General features: G+C 39.9%; 1 protein-coding gene across 1 annotated transcript in view; it reads left to right on the forward strand.

Moving 5' to 3' along the window:
* Nucleotides 1-22,660, forward strand: part of EEFSEC (eukaryotic elongation factor, selenocysteine-tRNA specific) — a 177,028-nt gene that overhangs the window by 114,258 nt on the left and 40,110 nt on the right. Inside the window, exon 6 of the mRNA XM_038410954.2 lies at nt 12,734-12,890. Coding sequence (XP_038266882.1) covers nt 12,734-12,890 — 157 coding nt within the window. The remainder of the gene's footprint in view (nt 1-12,733; nt 12,891-22,660) is intronic.

A 22,660-nucleotide genomic window follows, 5' to 3' on the forward strand; every position in this document is an offset into this window, starting at 1 on the left:
TAACTCAGTGGAAGAAACAAAAGGGGAAAACCCTCCACCTTGTTTGCAAAGCACAAGCTGTACCTCTTGCTGTTTCAGACTTGTTTAGTGAAAATAAACACACATCTCAACTGGGATAGTTTCCTGATGTAACCATAATATAAAGTCCTTTGTATGAGAAGGTACTCACCCTGCCTACACAGCCCCAAAGGTGCTAGTTAGTCATTACTTATCTGTAGTCCTCTAAAATCAAAAGGAGAATTCATTCTTTAGTGTGCATTTTCTGTTCTTATCCTTATATTTCATCTTGACTATTTGTGTCGGTTTTAGACTTGGTTTGTTTGGTGGTAAGCATTGAGTGGCATTTGCTTCCTGCAGCTTTTTATGTAACATTATAGTCATGGAAGATTCCAATTTTATTCACTATGTGTGCTGCTCCTGAGTTAGGCTGGTTGCTGGCTGGCTAATGCTTTGTACTTTCATGTTGCTGGGGGCTTGAGGGGATATCATGTAGGTAACATGCGCAGTCCCTGGAAGAAGGAGAAAGCAGCACTTTTTTTTTTTTTTTTTTTTTTGGAGGTTTGAGCATTGTTGACATGATTTGAAACAGTCCCCAGCCAGAAAAAATATGATCTTTGAGGATGGATGAAGGCAGTCTTAGGACTTCTTCAGAAATGCAGTGCATTGGATGCAGCAGGAAATGACTATTTTTAATTACTTCTCTCCCCACAATGGTACAGCAGCAACTCAAACTGCTGCTGTGCCAGCACCCAAACAATGGAGTCTCACTCCCTAAATAGCCATGTCCTCACAATGACATTTGGGTCTCTGGAAGGCTTCTGTGTGCATCCCTTATTTAACAGCTTCTGAGGACCTTTCCAAAGAGGTGGTGCTCATATAATATGGTGATTGATAGGATCCAGTGCAAAGTCTTAAGAAACAAAGATAGAAATGGGGAAATATTATAATTTATTGTTAATTTGATGAATATCAATAGTGTATAATATAGGAAGGGATAGTTCCTCTTGTAAGAAGTCTGTTCTTCTCCAGGTATTTTGAAATGCAAAAATCATGCATATGGCAGTTTATGCTTTCTGATTGAAACTTGATTCGTGTGTATTAATTTTCAAACAAAGTATCCCATGTAAGTGTTTATATTTTTAAATTGATAAAAATAGTAACATTTAATTGACAGTGAATGTTTCAAATTTGACAGTATTTAAGCCATATGCTTCAGCAGGTAGCCTGTTGGAAATATGCAGAACTGGACCTGAGCAAAGGGAAATGAATTTACCCACGAATGACAGGGTAACATCCAGCGTTGCCTACCGAGCTCTGATGCCCAGCATGCTGAAGTACTTGACTTAATTTGAAGGCACCGTTGGTCAGTATGGAAAGAGGGTAGCTGAGCTATCTAGGTTTAATGAACAATCATGAGAGAACAGCTTTGACATAGCACCGTTTTCTGCATTGGGTGTACAGAGTGTTTTCTACAGGGGTGGTGGTCCCAAAATTATCTTTTGCAGGGAAGCGATTCAAGAAAGTGTTGCCCCCAAGAATTGTGGGAAGTACGCTTTGGAGGTGCCCTCTGGATATTCCCACATCTTGCTTATTCCTAATTAAGGATTTTTTATGGTCTTATTAAGGCTAATGCCCAGGATGCTGTATTCCTTTTGGAGATCAACTAGACTACAGTTGAGCAATAGATTATTAGTCAATAGGCAAATGGGGGCATCAGTCTGGTAGTGATGCTCTTTGGAGAATAAATCCAGATGACTAATATGGCATGAAGACTGGGTATACACAGAGTAAGTAATGAGAACAAACTGTATGGTGATGCATAATTGGTGTGTGATGTCTGCAAGCACAGCAGTGACCTGAGCTGTCTGTAGAACCTTCTGTGACTCTTGCTGGGAGAACTGGTAGACGTCACTCCATCTACTGTAAACATGCAGACGCCACAATCAATGTTTCACCTGCTTTGAAGTCTGAACATGGGGTTGTTTGGTTCTGCTTGGCTGCTGATGGTATGCTAAATACAGTAATAACACAGAGATGAAGGCAATCAGGTGAATAAAAAATGCATAGTGCATTCAGTGGTAAAAACGCACCATAAAATATAAATATAAAAGATATTGATTTGTTGGCTCTTTCTGTTTTTGAGCAAGAGGAGTTTTGTGAAAGTTGGGCTAGTGGGGATAATAAACCTCTAAATTGAAAAGCCATCTTTGTTAAATAATGCCAGAGAGGAAGTGGTGATGATCACTGATAAAGGGGAAGAATGATGTTTTATACTATATGGATTAACACAGCCTTAGTAAATTTTTGAGACAAATTTACCCATCAGAGGCACAAAATCAACTCACTGGCTCTTATGAAAAAACTGATAATTTATTCACGCAACAAAAATTACTTGCTCCATATGACTGGGCAATAGAATCTTACAAGGTTTGTGTAGCACCTATGGTTATTTTTTTATAATAAATTTAAAATACAGACATGTTTTGGGGTCTTACAAGGGTATAGACATCTGCACTCGATTTTTGAGGTTGTGTCAGAGTTACATGTGGGGAGGAATTAATTTGAGAGTAAAACATTCGATAAGGCATTTTATTCATTGAATACAAAAGCATAGTACAAAAACATTATTTAGGTTGCAAATTAAAGCCCTTGAAAGTTAGGAAATGCCAGAATTACAGTGGCCCATGAAATCTTAAATGTGCCACTGTAACCTTGGGCTTCCATCTTCTGCGCTTAATAAGACAGGCAACCTGTGGAGAAAATAGTATGTGATCATGTAATTAAAGAGTGTATCGTAGGGTGTATCCAGCAGGGGGTTAAAATTAAGGTTGCATGGATACTTTTGAGTGTCAGATTTGCAACCTAAATAACATACTTTTAACATATTTTTAAATGTAATTTCCTAGGTCTTTTTTAAAGTAAAACAGACACATTCTATTGTTGAGATGTAACTGCTACAGCCACCTGTATCCTATAGCATCAGCAGGATTTGAACCTTAAATCCTCAGCATTGTAGCACAGACTGCTACCACTTGAGGTACAGGACAAATTACATTAGCTATCAACAGGAGAAATTTGTTATCCCAGAGAGGTGATAGAACATTGAGTTTGGAGTGGTCGTCATGAGGGGGCCCAGTCAAGCCTAGCTCTCTTCCCCTCTCCAGCCCCCCCCCCCGTAATTGGAGGAGCTCCAGTCCCATCAGATGCACCCAGATGGTGCAGGTACAGGCAGTTGGCCCCAGGTGCTGGGGCCGAAAAGGTTTAAGGGAAGGGGTAAATCTGGCTTGGTTCTTGCCCCACATGGTGCTCCCACAGGGGAGCATGGGCCAGTGGTGCCAAGTGTTAGATTAAGGCAGCCCAGCTCTCTTTTTGTCCCCAGTCCCAATGATAGCTGCTTTGGCAGCTTCTTAGCGTTCAGTTCACTACCAGCTCTCCCTATAATGATAAGAATGAAAAGTGTGATAGGGATTCTCTTTTAACTACATGGGGTTAAGACAAGCTGCTGATCAGATTTGAAGGCAGAACCAGGAAGAGTTGATATGACATTCTTGAGTTGAGTACATCACAGCACCAGAGATAATAGTACATGGCAAAGAGCTATTATAGTAAATTGAATGTACAAGATTTCTGTGTGTATAAAATGAGCATAGAATCCATAGCTGTATGAAACATTTTAAATCTTTGTGTTAGAGAATCCTATTGTCTAAGATTACTGATGTGGTCAATGGTACCTGTATGTATGGTAGTTAATATGCAGTGACTCTAAATGTTGCAGAGAGGCCAGAGAAGTTTTAGGAATAACTATAAAATACTTTAAAAGCATCCTGTATTTAGAAATATCTTTCTAGAGCAGCATGTGATGTGCTGTACAAACAAACCCATCCCTCAATGCTGCAGTGCTAGGGGCTGATGGAAATTGACTTGGATAATGCCCTCTTCTTGCCTTGGAAACAGAGATTGTCACCTCATGTTCCCTTTCACAGCTGACCCAGAAAGCAAGTGAAAAGTTGCCAAGGTCAGTGCAGAAATCAGGTTTCTTTTATAATGACCATAAGCTGCTAGCCAACCCACTGAGACAGTTAACGGGTTGCTTTTGGTGGTGGCCTTGCCTATGATAGGGAGCCCTTCCGAGCCAGCTTGGTCTCAACACTGGGGCCAGGAATTGCACATACCATTATCTGTCTGATCCCATCCCCTCACCACCACTGGGGACTGCTGTTATTGAGGCCCCATTTATGATGGGGCAGTGTCTTTCCAGCCAGCTCAGCCTTAGGGCTGGAATCATACCTTAAGAACTTTTGCGGGGTGGGGCGGGGTTGGTAATCTTGTCCATCTGCTGCTTATCCATGGCTCTTACACATCTCTCTTCTGCATCAAAGCATCTCTTCTCTTCCTCCTCCCTTCTCCCCACTGGCTCCATTTACCTTTCCTGGTTATCCTCATCCCTGTTCATTTCCCTCCACCTCTGCCTACTCCTCTTCTTCCCAATCTCCCCCACCCTCCAGCACAAATCTAGGTCCCTTGTGCACATCCCCCTTAATTATGGTGATATTTGCCCCACCCTGGCCTTCTTTCTATTTCCTGCCTTCTCCTCCTCTTACACCTTTCCCTGCCACTACCCCTGTGTACCACCACCCATTCCTTTCCCTCCCAATGGCCATACTCGGATCCGTGGGAAGTCTACAGGCCCCACATTTCTCGGACATAGAGTACCTCCCATAGGGGATCTACTAGACATTTCCTTACTGCTTTGGTGTCCAGGGCCCCAGAACCAGAGGAAGAAACTTTCAAGGAGCAGAAGACCAGACTAGAGGTGCAAACTTCTCCTCCTCACCAGATGAAGTGGTGGTGTCCCCTCCTCCATCACTGGCTGATGACTTCAAGCTATTCCAAGACCTCAGTAAGAGCATGTTGGATGTGCTATCAATTCTCCCTAAGGAGGTGAAAGACTCGCATCATTACACACTTCCTTGACTCGCCTTCCCAAACAATGAGGCTTTTCTGGACACAGCTAAGGTCATATGGCAGACACCAGCCTCCGTTGCACCAACACAGAAAAGAGCCAATAAAAAGTATGACGTGCCTTCTAAGGAGATGGACTTCCTCTTTACCTAGCCTCAACCTATTTCTATAATGGTGGATGTGGTTAACACATGGGGAAGGCAACATCATTCCAAATCCACCCCTTATGATAGAGACTGCAAGAGGCTAGACTTCTTCGGGCAGAAGGAATCCTCGTCTGTGACACTACGGTTCAGGGTCTCAAACTACTAGACCCTAATGGCCAAATACCTTTATATGAATTGTGGCAAATTCATTGTTTTATTGGCCACTTGCTGGAAGCACAAAGGCCTGGTCTATACTAGGAATTTATATCAGCATAGCTTCATCTCTCAGTAAAAATCCACATCTCTTGGGGAGGTGGATTGCCTGTGCCAGTGGGAGAATCCCTAGTAGGCATAGGTAGTGTCTGTGCTGACACACTATCGCGGTGCTGTGGCTCAAGTGTAGACATGCCCCAAGGTCTCATGGCTGCAACATCCTGTTCTCTGGCCTTGACAAATGTAATCTTTGCCGTTTCATGTGCATTCAAAATGCTACTGCAAAGAACACTCTTAACCCATCACTTTAACAGCCATCCCCATCTTTGCATCCCTGCACTGGCTCCCCCTTCTCTATCACATCAAACGTCATCTCCTAGTCTTCACTTTCAAGACCCTTCATGGCCTATTCCCACCCTACTTATCACTATCGAATTGTCAATTCCTGCCTCTGATAGGCCCAGGATGCCAGCTTCCATCGCCCATTTGTTAAATTTTCAAATAAGCATCTTCATGCTTTCTCTCCTGCTGCTCCTCATACTTGAGAGGAGCTCCGGTGAGCATCCAGAAAGCTATCTCATTATTTTTTTCCAAATCCCTCCTAATAACTCTCCTCTGCTGTGATGGCTACACAAAAACTTAACAGTTAGGCAGCTGATGCACTGATACCACTGACTATCATGCTGACCAATATTGTCTCAGTTTCCGTGTACTCCCTCCTCCACATTGTATCCATCTGTTGTCTCTTCTTTTATACTTAGATTGTAAGCTTTTTGTAGTAGGGACTATCTTTTTTTTCTGTGTTCATTGGGCACATAGGAAAATGGGATCTTGGTCCATGGTAATACAGATAATAATAGTCCATATCCCCTTCTGATCTCCTACCATATCTTTTTATGTCTTTTTTCTTTTTTAGCAGAAGAGGAACAGCAAAAGATTAATAAAGTTGTGCCTTCGGCCAGTTTCTTTGCAAAGAGTGAAAAATATCTTTCTTGACCAGGATATGTCAGGAACTTAATACCTGTAGCTTTCTGTGACTTTTCAAGTCTTGAGTTTAAGTAGAGGCAAACAAAACCTTCGTTACAAATGAGTATAAATGGTCCAGTGTGCTGTAGGGCTCTTTATGTGCCATGGAGATCCAATTTGTTTGTTGGTTTTTAAAATTCAAAACAATTTAAATAATTATCATGTTATTTCTCTTCATTTATTTGATTCCCCATATTCATTGTTTCTCACTGGTTCAGGGCTCTGAGTTACTACAGAGAATTCTTTCTCAGGGGTGTGTCTGGTGAGTTTTGTTCACATGCCTAGGGTCTTAACTGATTGTCATATTTGGGGTCAGGAAGGAATTTTCCCCCATGTCAAATTGCCAGAGACCTTGGGGGCAGGGTGGGGCATGAGTCACTTGTTGGTTTGAATTAGAATAAATGGTGAATTTCCTGTAACTTGAAGTCTTTAAATCAAAATTTGAGGAGTTCTGTATCTCAGCCTGAGGTTCTGGGCCTATTCCAGGAGTGGGTGGGTTCTGTGGCCTGTGATGTGCAGGCGGTCAGACTAGGTGATGATGATGGTGGTCTCTTCTGGCCTTAAAGTTTATGAGCTCAGACTGCTGTCATGGCAAGATGCTTGTCTTGGGAGGAAGTGCCCAGTAGCACTCAAACCCTCAGGCTGGTTTAGGTAACAAATGGAATCCTGTCCAACTTTCCTGGGACAGAGTCAGGAGGATGGGTGTCATGATGCTAGTCCTCTGTAGGGTGTGGAATGCAAAGAATGGGATGTGAAAAATATGCATCAGGGTGAAGATCTTCTCAGAGTTACAGGGGAGACACTTGAAAACACAATTTCAGACTTTTATGTGTTCATCTCTTTACTAAAACAACTGTGGCAGAGTACAAGGGGACTGGCGAGGTTAAATTGTCTGTCTGCTTGGGAGACAGAGTGGGGAGAATACTTTTGCAAAGGTTGGTCTTCAAACAAATTGCTCAGAGAACAGATGAGAATCCTTAAGCTGTGAGTTTTGTTTCCTTTTCTGCCTATGTTAACTTATTTTTGGTCCTTGATATAGACATTAACTCATGAGGAAAAGACCTTGCTGACTGAAATTACTTTTTTTCTGCTGAGTAATTCCTCTGGTTCACAATAATAAAACCAAAACCATATATTGGGAATAAAAAATAATTAGACTCTATATCTGGAAATCCATGCCAATTCCCATCTCCTCCATCCTCTCAAGGGCCAGTGTAGGATTATTTCCTCCAATACATATGTGTCAACGTTTAAAAAAAGAAAATGATGAAGATCTGTAGCATCCATAGAGGGTCACTTGCTGTGGGGAGCATCTTCCTTGTCCTCTTTCCGCTCCAGAGCTGAGAACATGTTCTGAAACTTTTTGCAAGAAACAACCAAACTGCCACTGACTTCAAGATTACAATGTTGTCTAAAGTGAACTTTCTGTAAAATAACAAATGTACTCTAAACATAAATATTTGCATTTTTAGTACCTCATTTAGTTTTTTTCCCCCTTTCATTTCTCATTCTCCATTTTTCCTAACTTGTCAATGTATCCCTTCTTCAGTCTTTTCCAGGATCTGTGAAACCCTCAGACTAATTTTCTATCACATTTTCAATCATGTTAGGCTAAATCAGAAAAGAAAAATGTCTGTTTCCTTCTAGCTATCTGAACCTTCAATGTTTTCACTCTCTCGCTCTTTCTCTTGGTCCCAACTTTTCTCTCATTATTTCCCTCCCCTCATTCCAACAGCCCCCTTTGTTCTTTCTTCCATCCATTTCTGTCCTGCTCCCCTTGGTTCTTCAGGGATGGGGGATAAGAGCATGGGCTGTGTTTGACTTCCAAATGTCCATGATGAGTTGTTTCAGAGGATGCTGAGCTGACAGTGAATTTGTTTGTGTCACCCTATAAATGAGGATGAATTGGCAGATTTAACAGTTTAGTTACCAGATTCCCCTCCTGAGAGGAACTAGCAGTTATTTTTCCTGGAGTTAAATTATGTGTTTGCACTGAATATCTGCACACACAACCTTAACTACAGAGTTGAAGACATAATACTGTAGCGTTTAGATCAAAGTGTGTGTGTGTGTGTGTGTGTGTGTGGTGTGTACTTGGTATTAGAGAGAGAGAGAGAGTGTGTATCACACACACACACTTCACCTATGATGATAAAGTACTATTTACTTTTTTCTGTAAACACAAAAGCCAAGAGGAAGGAGGGGATATTTCATAAAATCAATGCTATTGTGTCCTCTGGACTAAGCTATTAAAACGAGAGTAACAAAGACATTCCCTTTGAACTTGAAATCCCTTTCTAAGCTGCTGATGTAACCGAAGTAAGAGAGGGAGAATATAGCAGCCAGAAACACTTCTGCGTGCGCTCGCGCGCTCTCTCTCTCTTTCTCCCCCCCTTTTTTTTAAAAAAAGTTCTTAAGTGAGTTTGATGCTGTACCTCTGCCCATAAGTTTAAAAAAAATATTATCGTAATGTAGGTCAGTGAACTGAAACGCCACTGTACACTATGGGGGATTAAAGTCAGAGAGGCAGCCCTCTTCCACTCCCACTAGGTCATATGACAATATAAACAAGAAATGCAAGGAGCCTTCAGCTTTTTCTTGCCCTAATCCTTTGTTTATGCAGCACTTAAACTGACTTTTGGGGTCGTCTCTGTCTGGCATTAAAGCCCTAAAGCTTTTTGAAGTTTCCCTGAAGTTAATAAAATTAGTCTGCCCTCATTGCTAGGCCCCTTGCTGCTGCTTCAGAACAGACTACATATCCCTTACTGTCTTTGCAGCATTCAGCTTTTTAAGTTAATAATATTTCATAAAAAAAAAGAGAGCGAGATCTCTCAAAAGGCTATTCAGCTAATCGGCAAAGTGATTGCCATAGTAGATGTTCTGAGAACTCAAAGGGGATTACTGTGAAATCCAGTGATTGGAGCTAAATTGCTGTTAAAGTAATTGGAAGTGTTGAGTTTCAGTGGGAGAGAACATGCATTTCTGTAGCTTCTTAAAGAAAAAAAGTCTGTAAAATAGTCTTTTTTTTTTTTAATACAATAATTGATCCAGGGCTTGAAAAATGATTGTTCGTTTTTAAGAAAATATTTTTCAAAAGCTGATGTTATTTTACACATCTATTTTATTTTATTGTGTGATCAGCATTCTTTTCACCTTGTTACTTGAGGCTGGGCATTCTCTCAGAAGTCTGTCTGTCTTCAAGGATAAATCAGTGAGAAGTTAATTTCTTCTAATCTCAGTTGAATGGTCAGTGTGGAGGACTGAGCGTCAGGACCTTAGGGGGCACTATTCCAAATTTTGACACTGATGAGATTCTAAGCTACTTGCTGACCCACTCTATGATGCATTTCTCCTATTCGTAAAATGAGGGTATTGCTTTCCCATCTCAAAGAGATATTGTGGTACTTGGTTTTTTGTAAAGCACTTTAGGGACGTCTCATAAAAGGTGTTTGCTATCTGCAGAATATTTGTAATAACTAGAAGAAGAGGAGGAGTATTAAATATCGTTGCTCAGCACTGTAAATGTCTGGAAGACTGAGTCCTTGCCCCAGTGCTTACAATTTCAAGATGAAAAGGAGTACTTGTGGCACCTTAGAGACTAACAAATTTATTTGAGCATAAGCTTTCGTGAGCTACAGCTCACTTCATCGGATGCATTTGGTGGAAAATACAGTGGGGAGATTTATATACACACAGAGAGAACATGAAACAATGGGTTTTATCATACACACTGTAAGGAGAGTGATTACTTAAGATGAGCCATCACCAGCAGCGGGGGGGGGGGGGGGAGGAGGAGGAAAACCTTTCATGTTGACAAGCAAGGTAGGCCATTTCCAGCAGTTAACAAGAACATCTGAGGAACAGTGGGGGGTGGGGGGGAGGAGAAATAACATGGGGAAATAGTTTTACTTCCGATGAAGTGAGCTGTAGCTCATGAAAGCTTATGCTCAAATAAATTCGTTAGTCTCTAAGGTGCCACAACTACTCCTCTTCTTTTTGCGAATACAGACTAACACGGCTGCTACTCTGAAAAATTTCAAGATGCTATCTTGCAACCTTATCACTCAAGTGAGTGCGAGAGTGGGACTTGTTTTAAAAGGGTAAATATATTTCAGGACAATTGTAATAAGTGAATGCTACACTTTCAGAATTCGCAAAAAGAAAAGGAGTACTTGTGGCACCTTAGAGACTAACAAATTTATTAGAGCATAAGCTTTCGTGAGCTACAGCTCACTTCATCGGATGAAGTGAGCTGTAGCTCACGAAAGCTTATGTTCTAATAAATTTGTTAGTCTCTAAGGTGCCACAAGTACTCCTTTTCTTTTTGTGAAGACAGACTAACACGGCTGCTACTCTGAAAACTTTCAGAATTGTTAGTGTTTTTTCCAATAAACCTATAATTAATATATGAAATCACTCCATTCCTTTAACAGAATTATATTATAGTGCTCTAACAGTGTTCACAAAGAGAAATTACTCTGAGCTGTTCCTACAGCCCTGCCAGACTGAATGAGTCAAAACGAAACCACGCTAGCAGGATGTTCACCCTATAATTCAATTATGTAAATAATTAAATGAAATATAACTTTGGAACATTCTTAAAATGCATTAAAATCATCATTTTACATTTTTTAAAAAGCTGATCTCCCTTCCCCTTTATGGGCAATTGCAATGAAACAGTTGGTATATGGAAGCCTCTACACTGGGGGATGAGAGACCCTCTGTATTCAAAATGAAAGGGTGAGAAGTGCCTAGGTAGCACAGTGGTGGTCACCTTTTGAAACACCTACTTCAGAAATTTCATTCACTCCACTGAAGTGATTCTAAAGTACTTCACATAACATTTAAAAGCTAGGACTACAGGATTGAAGAACTCTAGATTTTTTTCCCCGCTGGTATGTTCTGTTGATCTTTCTCATTTTTGTGTTTAAACAATTAAAAATTTAGAACTGGGGTGTTAGATTGCTTAACTAGACTCCTGAGAAATGTCAGGAATTAGAATAGAGTGGTGTATTTTTTTTTTAAAAGCATCTTAATTTAAAAACATGAAAAAGAACACTGGTAGCTTGTAATTCCTCAGGCTCTGCAAATGTTTGCCCATGTAAGAGAAGTTTCTAAGAAATCGGAGTAGCTTGTAATTTATGGGTCATAATGCTGTGGAATATCAAACTATGGACTAAGGGAATATTCAGACTAATTTGTGGCTCTCAAAACGTTTTTCTTAATAGCTTGGCTAAAATGACCACTCAGGTGCAATGAAGAAACTGTTGCTGAAGCCAGCTGCAACTTCCACTGTAATAAGGAAACAGATTCCTTCCCACAAATAACGACTTGTTACTGCAATGAGGGAGGTACAGTAACTCCAGGAGTTAGTAGCATCCAAAGATATTCACACCTTGGGGATTAGGCTCAGCTGGCTGCACCCTATGCTTCATAATGCAGTAGGGAGGGTTTTTATCTCACCCTACCCACCAAGCTTGCTGGTTCTTGTGCCTGATCACTTAATTAAGAATTCAAACTTGGAATGGTTCCTCCTACTTGGTTACAAACCTTGAAATTAAAATTCAGTACAACTGTTATACGAGTTTTGGTTTAACAAATCAACATGATTAAAAATTCACTTCTACATACAGTTTAAAGGGTTGTATTGAGGAATTCTAAATAGTCACCTGCTTGACTGAAACCAAGGTGGCATGAGTACAGAACTGATGTTGAGGGAAGTGGAGTATCTATAGAAATGATGTTGGGGTAAGTGATGGAATAAACTGCTTTGTGGTGAGGGTCATTAATAACAATTTCACTTCTCCATTGCCTTTCATGGAAAGATTTCAGAGCACTTAATAGATGCTAACTAATTAATCTTCACATCACTTATATGAGGCAGGTGAGTATTATTCCCCCTGTGTTTACAGTAGATGAGTCTGAGGCACAGAAAATGACTTACAGAAGTTCCCTTGCAGTTTTGGAAAAGAGTTGGGATTAGAACTCAGTAGTTCCTGGCTATCAGTCCTGTGCTATGCATCTGATGAAGTGAGCTGTAGCTCACGAAAGCTTATGCTCTAATAAATTTGTTAGTCTCTAAGGTGCCACAAGTACTCCTTTTCTTTTTGCGAATACAGACTAACACGGCTGCTACTCTGAAACCTGTCACTTAGAATAAGTATTTATGAACATACTATGCCATTTGAGAGTTGTGGCCATCCCAAATTCATGCTGATGAAAGCTTTAAAGCACACCAAATTATAATGTGTTCCATATATGTATCATTGTTCTTGTTATTCTATGAGTTAGGCTCACGTGTGTGTGTGTGTGTGTGTGTGTGTGTGTGTATATATATATATATATATATATATATATATAATATATTTTTTTCTTTTCTTTTGTAGGTGCTGGATGATTATAGTGTGATCGGTCGTTCATTGTTTAAGAAGGAGACCAACATCCAGATTTTTGTGGGGTTAAAAGTCAAACTATCTACAGGAGAGGATGGAGTAATAGAGGGCGGCTTTGGGCAGAGTGGCAAATTTAAAATCCGAATTCCAAGTAAGTGCTTATCCCTTCGGCTAACAGAAATCTCAAGTGTAGAAGACATCGAAACTTTGTCCAAATGAGGGCTGATCCTAATTTTCACAAAAGGGAGCCAGTTGCAGCATCTGTTCAGATTCAGATGTATCAACAGTTAGTGGGTCCTTTATTCTCAGTGGGCTGCTCCTCCTATAATTAAGTGGCAGAGGCCATGACGTTATGTTATCAAACTCTATGGGATGCAGCCACCACTGCTATCTATCAACAAACTTAGGGCTTGAAGTCCCTTCCCCTTTAGTGTTCAGCAACCTGGAACGTACTTTTGTGGTGTGTGGATTTCATTGTAAAGTTTCCGGCAGCATCACAGTGATCAAAAGATTAGTGATGTGGAATTAAAACAAGTTAGCAAGAAAGAGTGTCTTCTCATTCATTTTTACTTGTAGTTATTTATCAAAAACAACAAATTCAGGATATAGTTTCCTTAACCATACTCCATATTATATATATTATTATCTAACCTTCCTTGAAATACAAACTGCAATCTCTTTGATAAGTGGATTGTAGATTTTTTGAGTGTATCCATACCTTCTGTAACTGCTTTTGCATCTTCTACTTTTATAATATTTTATGCTACAGTAGTTTTAATCCTTGGTGAATCACAACAAAGGGTTTTTTTTGCCTTTAATGTCACAGAACATTGGACGGTGTCAATTATGGCTTATTATGATTTATTTGTGTTGTCACTGTGATTTTTTGCTTCCCTCATTTGGAAGCATACTACTATGACAACAGTTGTTCTGGGTCATGACACCAATAAGTGCTGCATTTAAAATTCAAATAATAAAATAAGAGTGACTTAATAATAGTAATACTTTGCATTTCTCTAGTGTCTTCAATCCAAAGATCTATGAGTATTTTGCAAATGTTAACTAGTTAATTCTTACTACCCCCAATGAGGTAAGTGTTGCTTACTTCTGTTATACAAATGGGGAAACTAACATGAAGTTAAGTGACATTGCACAAGGACACAGCAACTCATTGACAGATCTGGGAAAAGACTTGAAGTCTCCTGATTTCCAGTCCCTCTTTCAAGACTGACCACTCTCTCCCTCAACTTACAGCTAAAGCCAGTTTAGTGCAGCTCTTACCTATCTGGTTAGACTGTGGGAGGTTCTGTCCTTCTGGCTTACCTGGTGAACGTGATGACTAGACTAAAAGGCTCCCCATTTGTGTCTTGAGTGAGGTAATGTGTTGGACACTCACAATTCCAGTTTAGCCACCAGTTGATGATGGGTCTGAGACCCTAGTTGGCAGACACAATGGAGACCTTAAAAATGATTTGCCACGTAGGTAGATGAATTTACTTTCCCCTTTTTTGAATTTGAAACCCTGCTAAAGAACAGCATTGGGTTGTTGGCAAAAATAGTGCTGCAAGCATAGGTTTGCTTAAGGTAGGAGGTGAAAAAATGTGTGAATAGGTCTTTCCAAAGAGCTCTAGAGGAAAACCGAGACAAAGTATTGGTAAATAACATTGCCCTGATGCCTTCTTTCAATAGCCGATTTAATTGTTTTTGTTTGGTTTTTTTTTTGATCAAAGGATAGCCTGAGTGGTGAATAGATCAGCTGCTCACGTGGGAATGAGTCCAATACTCAACCTCTTAGATAAAAATGCTGATGCAGATGGAAACTTAGAGATGAATTCAGGCATTAAAACTTAGTGAGCATTGTTAAGTGTTGTCAGAGGTGATTACGTTTATCAGATAACAGAAAAATTGTGTTTATAATTTGATCAAACTCTTGATGGAAAAAACGAGTCCCATATGGGACAGGATGGAGCCTGATAGGTTCCCTTTGCGAAGTGAGCCTTTGCCATCCTTTAGGAAGTAAGACTGTGAGAAATGAGTACCGCCCTGGGTTCTCCATTTCTGCAAACATTATAATTATTTACTCTGTATTAACAGAGTGCTAAGTTCTGAACAAAAGTAGGAAGAAATAGTCTCTGCTCCAAGGTGCTTACAATCTACCCATGATGATATTTTCTGAAGTTGAACAGTAGATCAGATCATAGAACAGAGAATCCTCTCAATTCCTGTTCTTCTTCTGATGAGTCTTTGTGTTCTGGTCATGTTAGAATTTAATATTTTTACAAGACAAAGGCGACTATTATAGCTATTTTTTTCTTTATCCTGAAGCAAGTTTGGGGGCTTTGCTAACCAAAAAGAAGGGGCAGTGGCCAAAGCAAGACAGTATCATAGGTGAAAAGTGTGTGTAGTGAAAAGTAAATGGAAGGTTTGAAAAATTTTAAATAACTTGGTTCCTTTAAGAGTTTCCAAGATTTGTGTGCGTAGGGAGGGGTAATGGATATGATGCTGTTTAAGTCAACTACAGTTCACATTCCTTTGTTAGGTCAGTGTTGCTTTTTTAATGTGTCTGCATCCTGTTTATGGGTTTTCCAAGTTTTTTTTTTTAATTAAATTTAACTGGTCAGATTCTTCTCCCCCTCAGCCTTTAGCCTGGTTTTCCCTTACAGACTTTCCCCTATAGATTCCTTCCATAAAGAATTATTTTCAACCTTTCTGAAGTTCTTTAGTTAGTTTATTGAGGATTCCTTAACAAAGACATCTGAACCAAAAACAAACAAACAAACAAATAAACCTTATAAGATGAAAACTGCTTCAACCTAACATACACAGCAGCTAGTTTTGTATCATTTAAAACCAGTCTTGACTGCTGGAATGTAATTTGTGGAAATGGGCAGATTGGTTGGATAGTTAACCTATGATAGCTTTGGGTTGGTTTTGTTCTGCAGGGATTTGTTGTTAAACCTCAGATATAGTTAGCAGAGGTTGGTAGCTCAACTAGCTGGGAGAAGAGTGAGGGAGATAAGGGCAGATGTTCTTTGTTGGATTGACTAGGTCATTGGGAATCAGGACACCTGTTCTTCTGATTCTGCCACTGACTTTATGTGCAACACTGGGCAAGATGCTTCCTTTGTCTGTACCTCAGTTTCCCCCTTTGTAAAATGGAGATAGTAATTACATACTGAGGTAAATCGTTTTGGGGTCTGTGGATTAATGTCACTATATAAGTACAAAGAGGATTTATTTCCTTCCTCTAGATAAGACCACACCTAGAATACTGCATGCAGTTGTGAGTGGCTCAGTCCTGGAAAGATGTCAGCAAATTGGATGGAATTCATAAAAGAGCAACAAAAACGATTAAGGGGCTGGAGGGATTGATTTACGAGAGAAAAGATGAAAAGAAATACGTATAACTTGGCTAAATGATGACTAAGTGGGAGAGATGATTAGCTACAAATATTTGAAGAGTATAAACACTGAAAATGGAGAGAAATCTTTTTGGGTGGTCCAAGTAGGTAGGCCTAAAAATAATAGTATGAAATGAAGTAAAGGAAAATGAAGCTTGACTATCAATAAAAGTTTCTTAACATAGCTTTATGGGATTGTAGAATCATCCCTGCAGATGAAGTGGTAGATGTTCGATCACTCAAGTTAATTCAAATATAGATTAGACCAAATGTTTGTGTATGCTCTTTAAGGAAAAACCAGGATGGTGGGAGGTATAAGAACAAGACACTCGTAAAAAATTTTGTGCATCGCTGATTTCTGTGATTGTATCAGGACAAAATTTATTCCGAATGGCAAGATACGGCATTCCTGTTTGGTGGTAATGGCATTTCAAGCAAAAATAGATATGCATTTGCTGACTGATTTTTTTTTTTTTTTTATTCTGTGCGGATGGATTTTGCAGCAAGTAAATGTAATGGTTTAACTGTGGAAGAAATGATAGGAGATGCTAATCTACGGGGTGGCACTTATATTTTTCCAAACTATCATGCTGCGTCCTTCAAATGCTTCAAATATGTACTATGTACAGTACTTTTCTATAAGCTACATTTACTGGGCTTCTGAAAAATAAGCAACATTATAAATGCAAAATTATCCCAGAGTGCTTTGCAAACTATACACTGTATGTGATGAGAATTGTCACTGAACTGCATCTCATTAAGGGAGTGACACATGGGAACTGTTCTAATAGTCCACAGTAACACTACATTTCAGTTAGGGGAAAGGAAGTGAAGAATTCTGTATTTGTTGAAACTTCTGAACAAATTTAGGAGAAAGCATTTAACCAATTGCCCTACTCTAGCTAACTGCCATTGAATCTTGGTACTTTTGGACTACTTGTGTTTCGTTACTTTGGCAATTGTAGCCTGATTGATGATTGCAATTATAAAATTATTTGTTGGCGTGCACCATGCACGAGTTTCAAGTGACAGGTTCTTTATTCAGATGGATACTTAGAGTTAATTAAGATGATATTGGTGAAACACACACAAACTTTATGAGCTTTAATTAAATAGAGACAAATATAATTGAAATAATAGAAAAATCAATATACATGAGTATAAGAAAAAGATAAGTACAGTAAAGTGGTTTCCTGCATTGTTTATACTTAATCTTACATTGTGCATATTTACAACCTTATGAAGACCATTAGAAACAAAGATGGGGAAAAAAGTAAGTGGAGAGCACCCCAAGGTGCTGGGTCAGGCTGCCTTCCATGTTGTCCAATGTTATTGTCCCGGTATCCCAACAACAGGTTAGATATCCACATCTTGTATACACCTTTTTCTATTCCACCCCAGATGGAATGATACTAAACTGCTCTTGCAGACGATACTAAACTGCTCAAGATAGTTAAGTCCAAAGCAGATTGTGAAGAACTTCAAAAAGATTTCACAAAACTAAGTGATTGGGCAACAAAATGGCAAATTAAATTTAATGTGGATGAATGTAAAGTAATACATATTGGGAAAAAAATAACCCCACCTGTACATACAATATGATGGGGGCTAATTTAGCTACAACTAATCAGGAGAAAGATCTTGGAATCATCGTGGCTAGTTCTCTGAAGATATCCACGCAGTGTGCAGCGGCAGTCAAAAAAGCAAACGGGATGTTAGGAATCATTAAAAAAGGAATAGAGAATAAGACGGAGAATACCTTATTGCCCTTATATAAATCCATGGTACGTCCACATCTTGAATACTGCGTACAGATGGGGTCCCCTCATCTCAAAAAAGATATACTGATATTAGAAAAGGTTCAGAAAAGGGCAACTAAAATGATTAGGGGTTTGGAATGGGTCCCATATGAGGAGAGATTAAAGAAGCTAGGATTCTTCAGCTTGGAAAAGAGGAGACGAAGGGGGGATATGATAGAGGTATATAAAATCATGAGTTGTGTGGAGAAAGTGAATAAGAAAGTTATTTACTTGTTCCCATAATATAAGAATTAGGGGCCACCAAATGAAATTAATGGGTAGCAGATTTAAAACAAATAAAAGGAAGTTCTTCACTCAGCATACAGTCAACCTGTGGAACTCCTTGCCTGAGGAGGTTGTGAAGGCTAGGACTATAACAGGATTTAAAAGAGAACTGGATAAATGCATGGAATCCAAGTCCATTAATAGCGAGGATGGGTAAGGAATGGTGTCCCTAGCCTCTGTTTGTCAGAGGGTGGAGATGGATGGCAGGAGAGAGAGCATCTGATCATTACCTGTAAGGTTCACTCCCTCTGGGGCACCTGGCATTGGTCACTATTGGTAGACAGGATACTGGGCTGGATGGACCTTTGGTCTGACCCAGTATGGCCATTTTTATGTTCTTATATATACCCCCACAAATCTAACACCATGAGAACATGGAAGTATAGTTTTAGAGAGCCTTTAACTAGCCAGCATGCTTACTTTTTGTGGGGGATCCCACCCTTTGGAATTCTTTTCTTGTGGTGTTATATGAAAATAGGATAATCTTCCTCTCTAAGCCAAATGGAATTGAAGCACTTTTTATGTCCATGCCTGCTGAATCTGGGTCCATTTTTATTAAAATAAAATAAAAAATTGCAAGTCACTAAGCCTCATGGGTTTCCTTTACTGTCAGCATCAGGTGCGGCTGAGCAGCTTTTCAGTTGAGAGGAGAACACAAAACCCAAGGGCAAGAAATCTGTATAAGTTGCATTTTATTTAAAAGCTGAAGATTAGTTCTGCTTGTTCTTTCAAAGTCCTCCTTCCCCTACCCTCTAAAACAAACAAAACCTAAAATCCTTAAGGGATACTTCAAGCATAAATCTCCTTTCCTCTTTGTGAAAGTTGGCTTGTGTAGTATGGACAGAGGCTGAGAGAGGATTGTTGCCAGGGAAGCATCACTTCCCTTTATGATCCTCTCTTGAGCGGATTAAACTGTGGCAATGTAAAAGTCCTGTTGACCACAAAGGAGCTAGAAGTCTGGATTGCATTTACATGGAGAAGCTGGCCAGAAAGAGTCTAGTCTACCTTGTAAGCACACATTGACCTTTGAAGAGCTGAATATCCAGATTTATTGACCTTAGAGAGTATTGTTGGCTGAGACAAAGCCAGGATTTATACACTTCCTCTTGATTGAAAACAGAAGTCAAATATGTATAATTTTTTATCTGGTGCTCCTCCTCTTCTGTGCTAGTATCTGGAAGATCTTACCTCTTGACAGTAATGAGTGAAGTGCAGTAGGTTCTCTCTAAACTTGGACCACTGAAGAGTGATGCATTGATTTTACAGATTGGCTTGACAGGCAGCTGGTCATTGCGGGCTAGAGTTAATAGGGTTTGTGAGGATTCTAGGACCATTATTCAAGTATTGGATTGTAATTAGAACATTTGTTTAGCATTCTGCTGTTCTGGCACTGAGTGAACACTGAGGGTGGAAATATAAAGCACCAGGAGACATACAGTATTCATTGAGTGCATACCCATGCTTCTGAAAAATGTGCCCAACAACTGAACTCCTAGGTAGGCCCACAAGTTGGTACCGTGTAGACTACTGTAGTGTGTGCGACAGAATGCCTGCTGCTTTTTCAGCTGGTGAACAGACATTTCTTTGAACAGTTGTACAGAATTAGATAAAGCCTTCCCTTCTCCCCTTATACTCCTTTTTGTGGGAAAGGAACCCCAGACATCATAGTGTTATCCACCTCCAGCAAAAACATATACATCATCCCCATAAAGATAATCACCTTCCTACAAGGAAAGAGTTAGCCAATCTAACTGGAGGCTCTATAGGTTTCCTCTCGCTACTGGTCTTGGGTCATCTTGTACAATTCTAACGCTTCTCCCCTACTCTCCCCTGTATATCAGTGGTAGTCAGTGCACTCAGCTTGGATTTATGAATCTGGGCGGTCTCTGGGAAAAAAAATGCTGCTCCATCAACAGCTGTTAGGTGATGCTAAAGAGCAAAACACGCTGAACCCTTTTTTCCCCCGAGAGAGTGAAAGCATCCTATTGGTGCAAGCTAAAATATGCATGTACTCATCCTCGAACCAAATTTTAAGATTCATAGCACAGAATTCTGCTATTTGACCTAACAGAATAACTTCCAAAGAGGCTTCTTGTCCAGTCTAAGTCTTCTTCCCCCCTTTGGCTCCCTGCCTCTGTCCAATGAGTCCCAATTTGTCTTCCTGACTCAGGCCAGCTTCCAGTCCCCTTCCGCTCCCTAGTCCCCCAGGGCTCCTTGTCCCAATGTACTCCCTCTTTGGCTGCCATCTCTCCTCTTTCTCTCAGGCCTGGCACCAGCAGGGGGAGTACAGAGGGCACAGACAGATAATATCCTTGCTCTTATTTCCGATGCCCAGCACCACAGCAGCCTGCAACAGCTTGGAGCAACAATTACAGGAAAAGTCCACTTAGCCCAAGGCTAGAACATACCCAGAGCAAATGTAATCTTCAGGGAATTTAGCTTCCAAAATCTTAACAAGTCTCTACTGAAAATATGTGAACTGATATTATTCAGAGGCTTGTAACTTGGCCAAATTTTGTGGCTTTTCACTGGGACAGCAAAGGACATATCCCTGACACAAAGGCCACCCCTCTTGCTGTATCTGAAGTGCTTTCTCCAAAGCTTCCCCACAAAATGGTTGTAAGATCTTTTTAATATGGGCAAAACAATATATTTTCCCTTAATCTCATTTTCAGAAACAGTTGAACCGTTTTTGCTGTGCTACAGAGTGTGAGGAGGCCCAGAGCTGGGGCTGATGCATTGAGGTGTGCAACCCCTTTTAGGTTCTTCCCCTCACTTACACAGAGGAACCACGCTGATTTTACTACAAGAGGTTCCTCTGTGCTTGTGGAGGCTATGGGGGACTGGGTTGTCCCCAAGAAGCTATTTCTCAATGCCATGCCAAACTGCATTTTATCTGACAGCAAAGCCTTCCTGAAAAAATACCAGATGATGGAATAAACTCATTAATAGAGTAAAAATGGTATGAGACAATTTTATTCATTTAACAAGTTTCTGCAGGTAATAGTTTAGTGAACTGCTTTCACAATGCAGGATGGTTGCATTAAACTGGGCAAGGCTAGAAGAGAGAGTGAAACTCTTAAGACAGTAAAGATCAGCTGGATTTAGAAATAGGAAGTGGGGCAGCAGCCTTTTTTAGACATATTGCCGTTTGAATCTAGCTTTGGCTTTCCAGCTACACTTATTTGATGTCGTGGTGAACTATAATGGTTAGAGCAGGACACTAAAGATTCCTGGGATTTTTAATCTACCTATTTAGGCACTTACAACCCCCATCATCATAGTTCCATAGCGCCTCTGAAAAGCAAAAATGGCATCAATTAATTCTTTCCTCCCTCTTGGTTGGCAAAGGGCAGGGTTGCGGTGGGCGGTATTTAGATATGAAAATGGGAGTGTGATCATGAGAGTAAGGCACAATCAAAGGAAAGCTTGGGAGAAGAAGTGATTTTACATTTAGCTCGAAAAGGTAAGGTAAGTGGGCATTCTTATTTCACCTATATATTCTGTGCACTAAAGGACAAATTCTGCACATTATTATTGACTTCAGTGGATTTATTTTGGATTTACACTGCTGTATTTGCAAACGGGGTTTGGACTAGAATGTGACAGGGATCTACAGAACCTCTCTTTAATTCACTACATTATTATTATTATTATTTATTTTATTCATAGAAATAATGTTATGTAATTAAAACCATATGATAACACATACGCAAAAGAGCAGACGAAGGTTGCACATGCAACCTTGCTTTTGGCATTTCCTGACTTTCAGGTGTTTCACTTTGCAAATTTAACACTCTTCTATAGTTTCTTGTGTGGAATTTACTATTTTAGAGAAAAAAAGTAAACAGTTAGCGTTGTCTTCATTATTTGCCTAGGCAGTTTGACTAAATTGTATGAAAACACCAAAACAGTTTCTGTGCCTCTTACAATATCCAATTGAAAGAAAAGGGATTTTCATACTTTTGATACTGTCTCTGAGAAATGTCTCATAAACAAACTAGGGAAATACAACCTCGATAGAGCTACAATTAGGTGGGTGTGTAATTGGTTGGAAAACCGTTCCCAGAGAGTAGTTATCAGTGGTTCTCAGTTGAGCTGGAAGGGCATATCGAGTGGGGTCCTGCAGGGATCAGTTCTGGGTCCAGTTCTGTTCAATGTTTTCATCAATGATTTAGATAATGGCATAGGGAGTAGACTTATAAAGTTTGCGAACAGTACCAAGCTGGGAGAGGCTGCAAGTGCTTTGGAGGACAGGATTGAAATTCAAAATGATCTGGATAAACTGGAGACATAGTCTGAAGTAAATCAGATGAAATTCAATAAGGACAAATGCAAAGTACTTCACTTAGGAAGGAACAATCAGTTACACACATACAAAATGGGAAACGAGTGCTTAGGAAGGAGTACTGCAGAAAGGGATCTGGGGGTCATAG

Source organism: Dermochelys coriacea, chromosome 7, assembly GCF_009764565.3.
Source record: "Dermochelys coriacea isolate rDerCor1 chromosome 7, rDerCor1.pri.v4, whole genome shotgun sequence".
In the NCBI taxonomy this organism is placed as follows: domain Eukaryota; kingdom Metazoa; phylum Chordata; order Testudines; family Dermochelyidae; genus Dermochelys; species Dermochelys coriacea.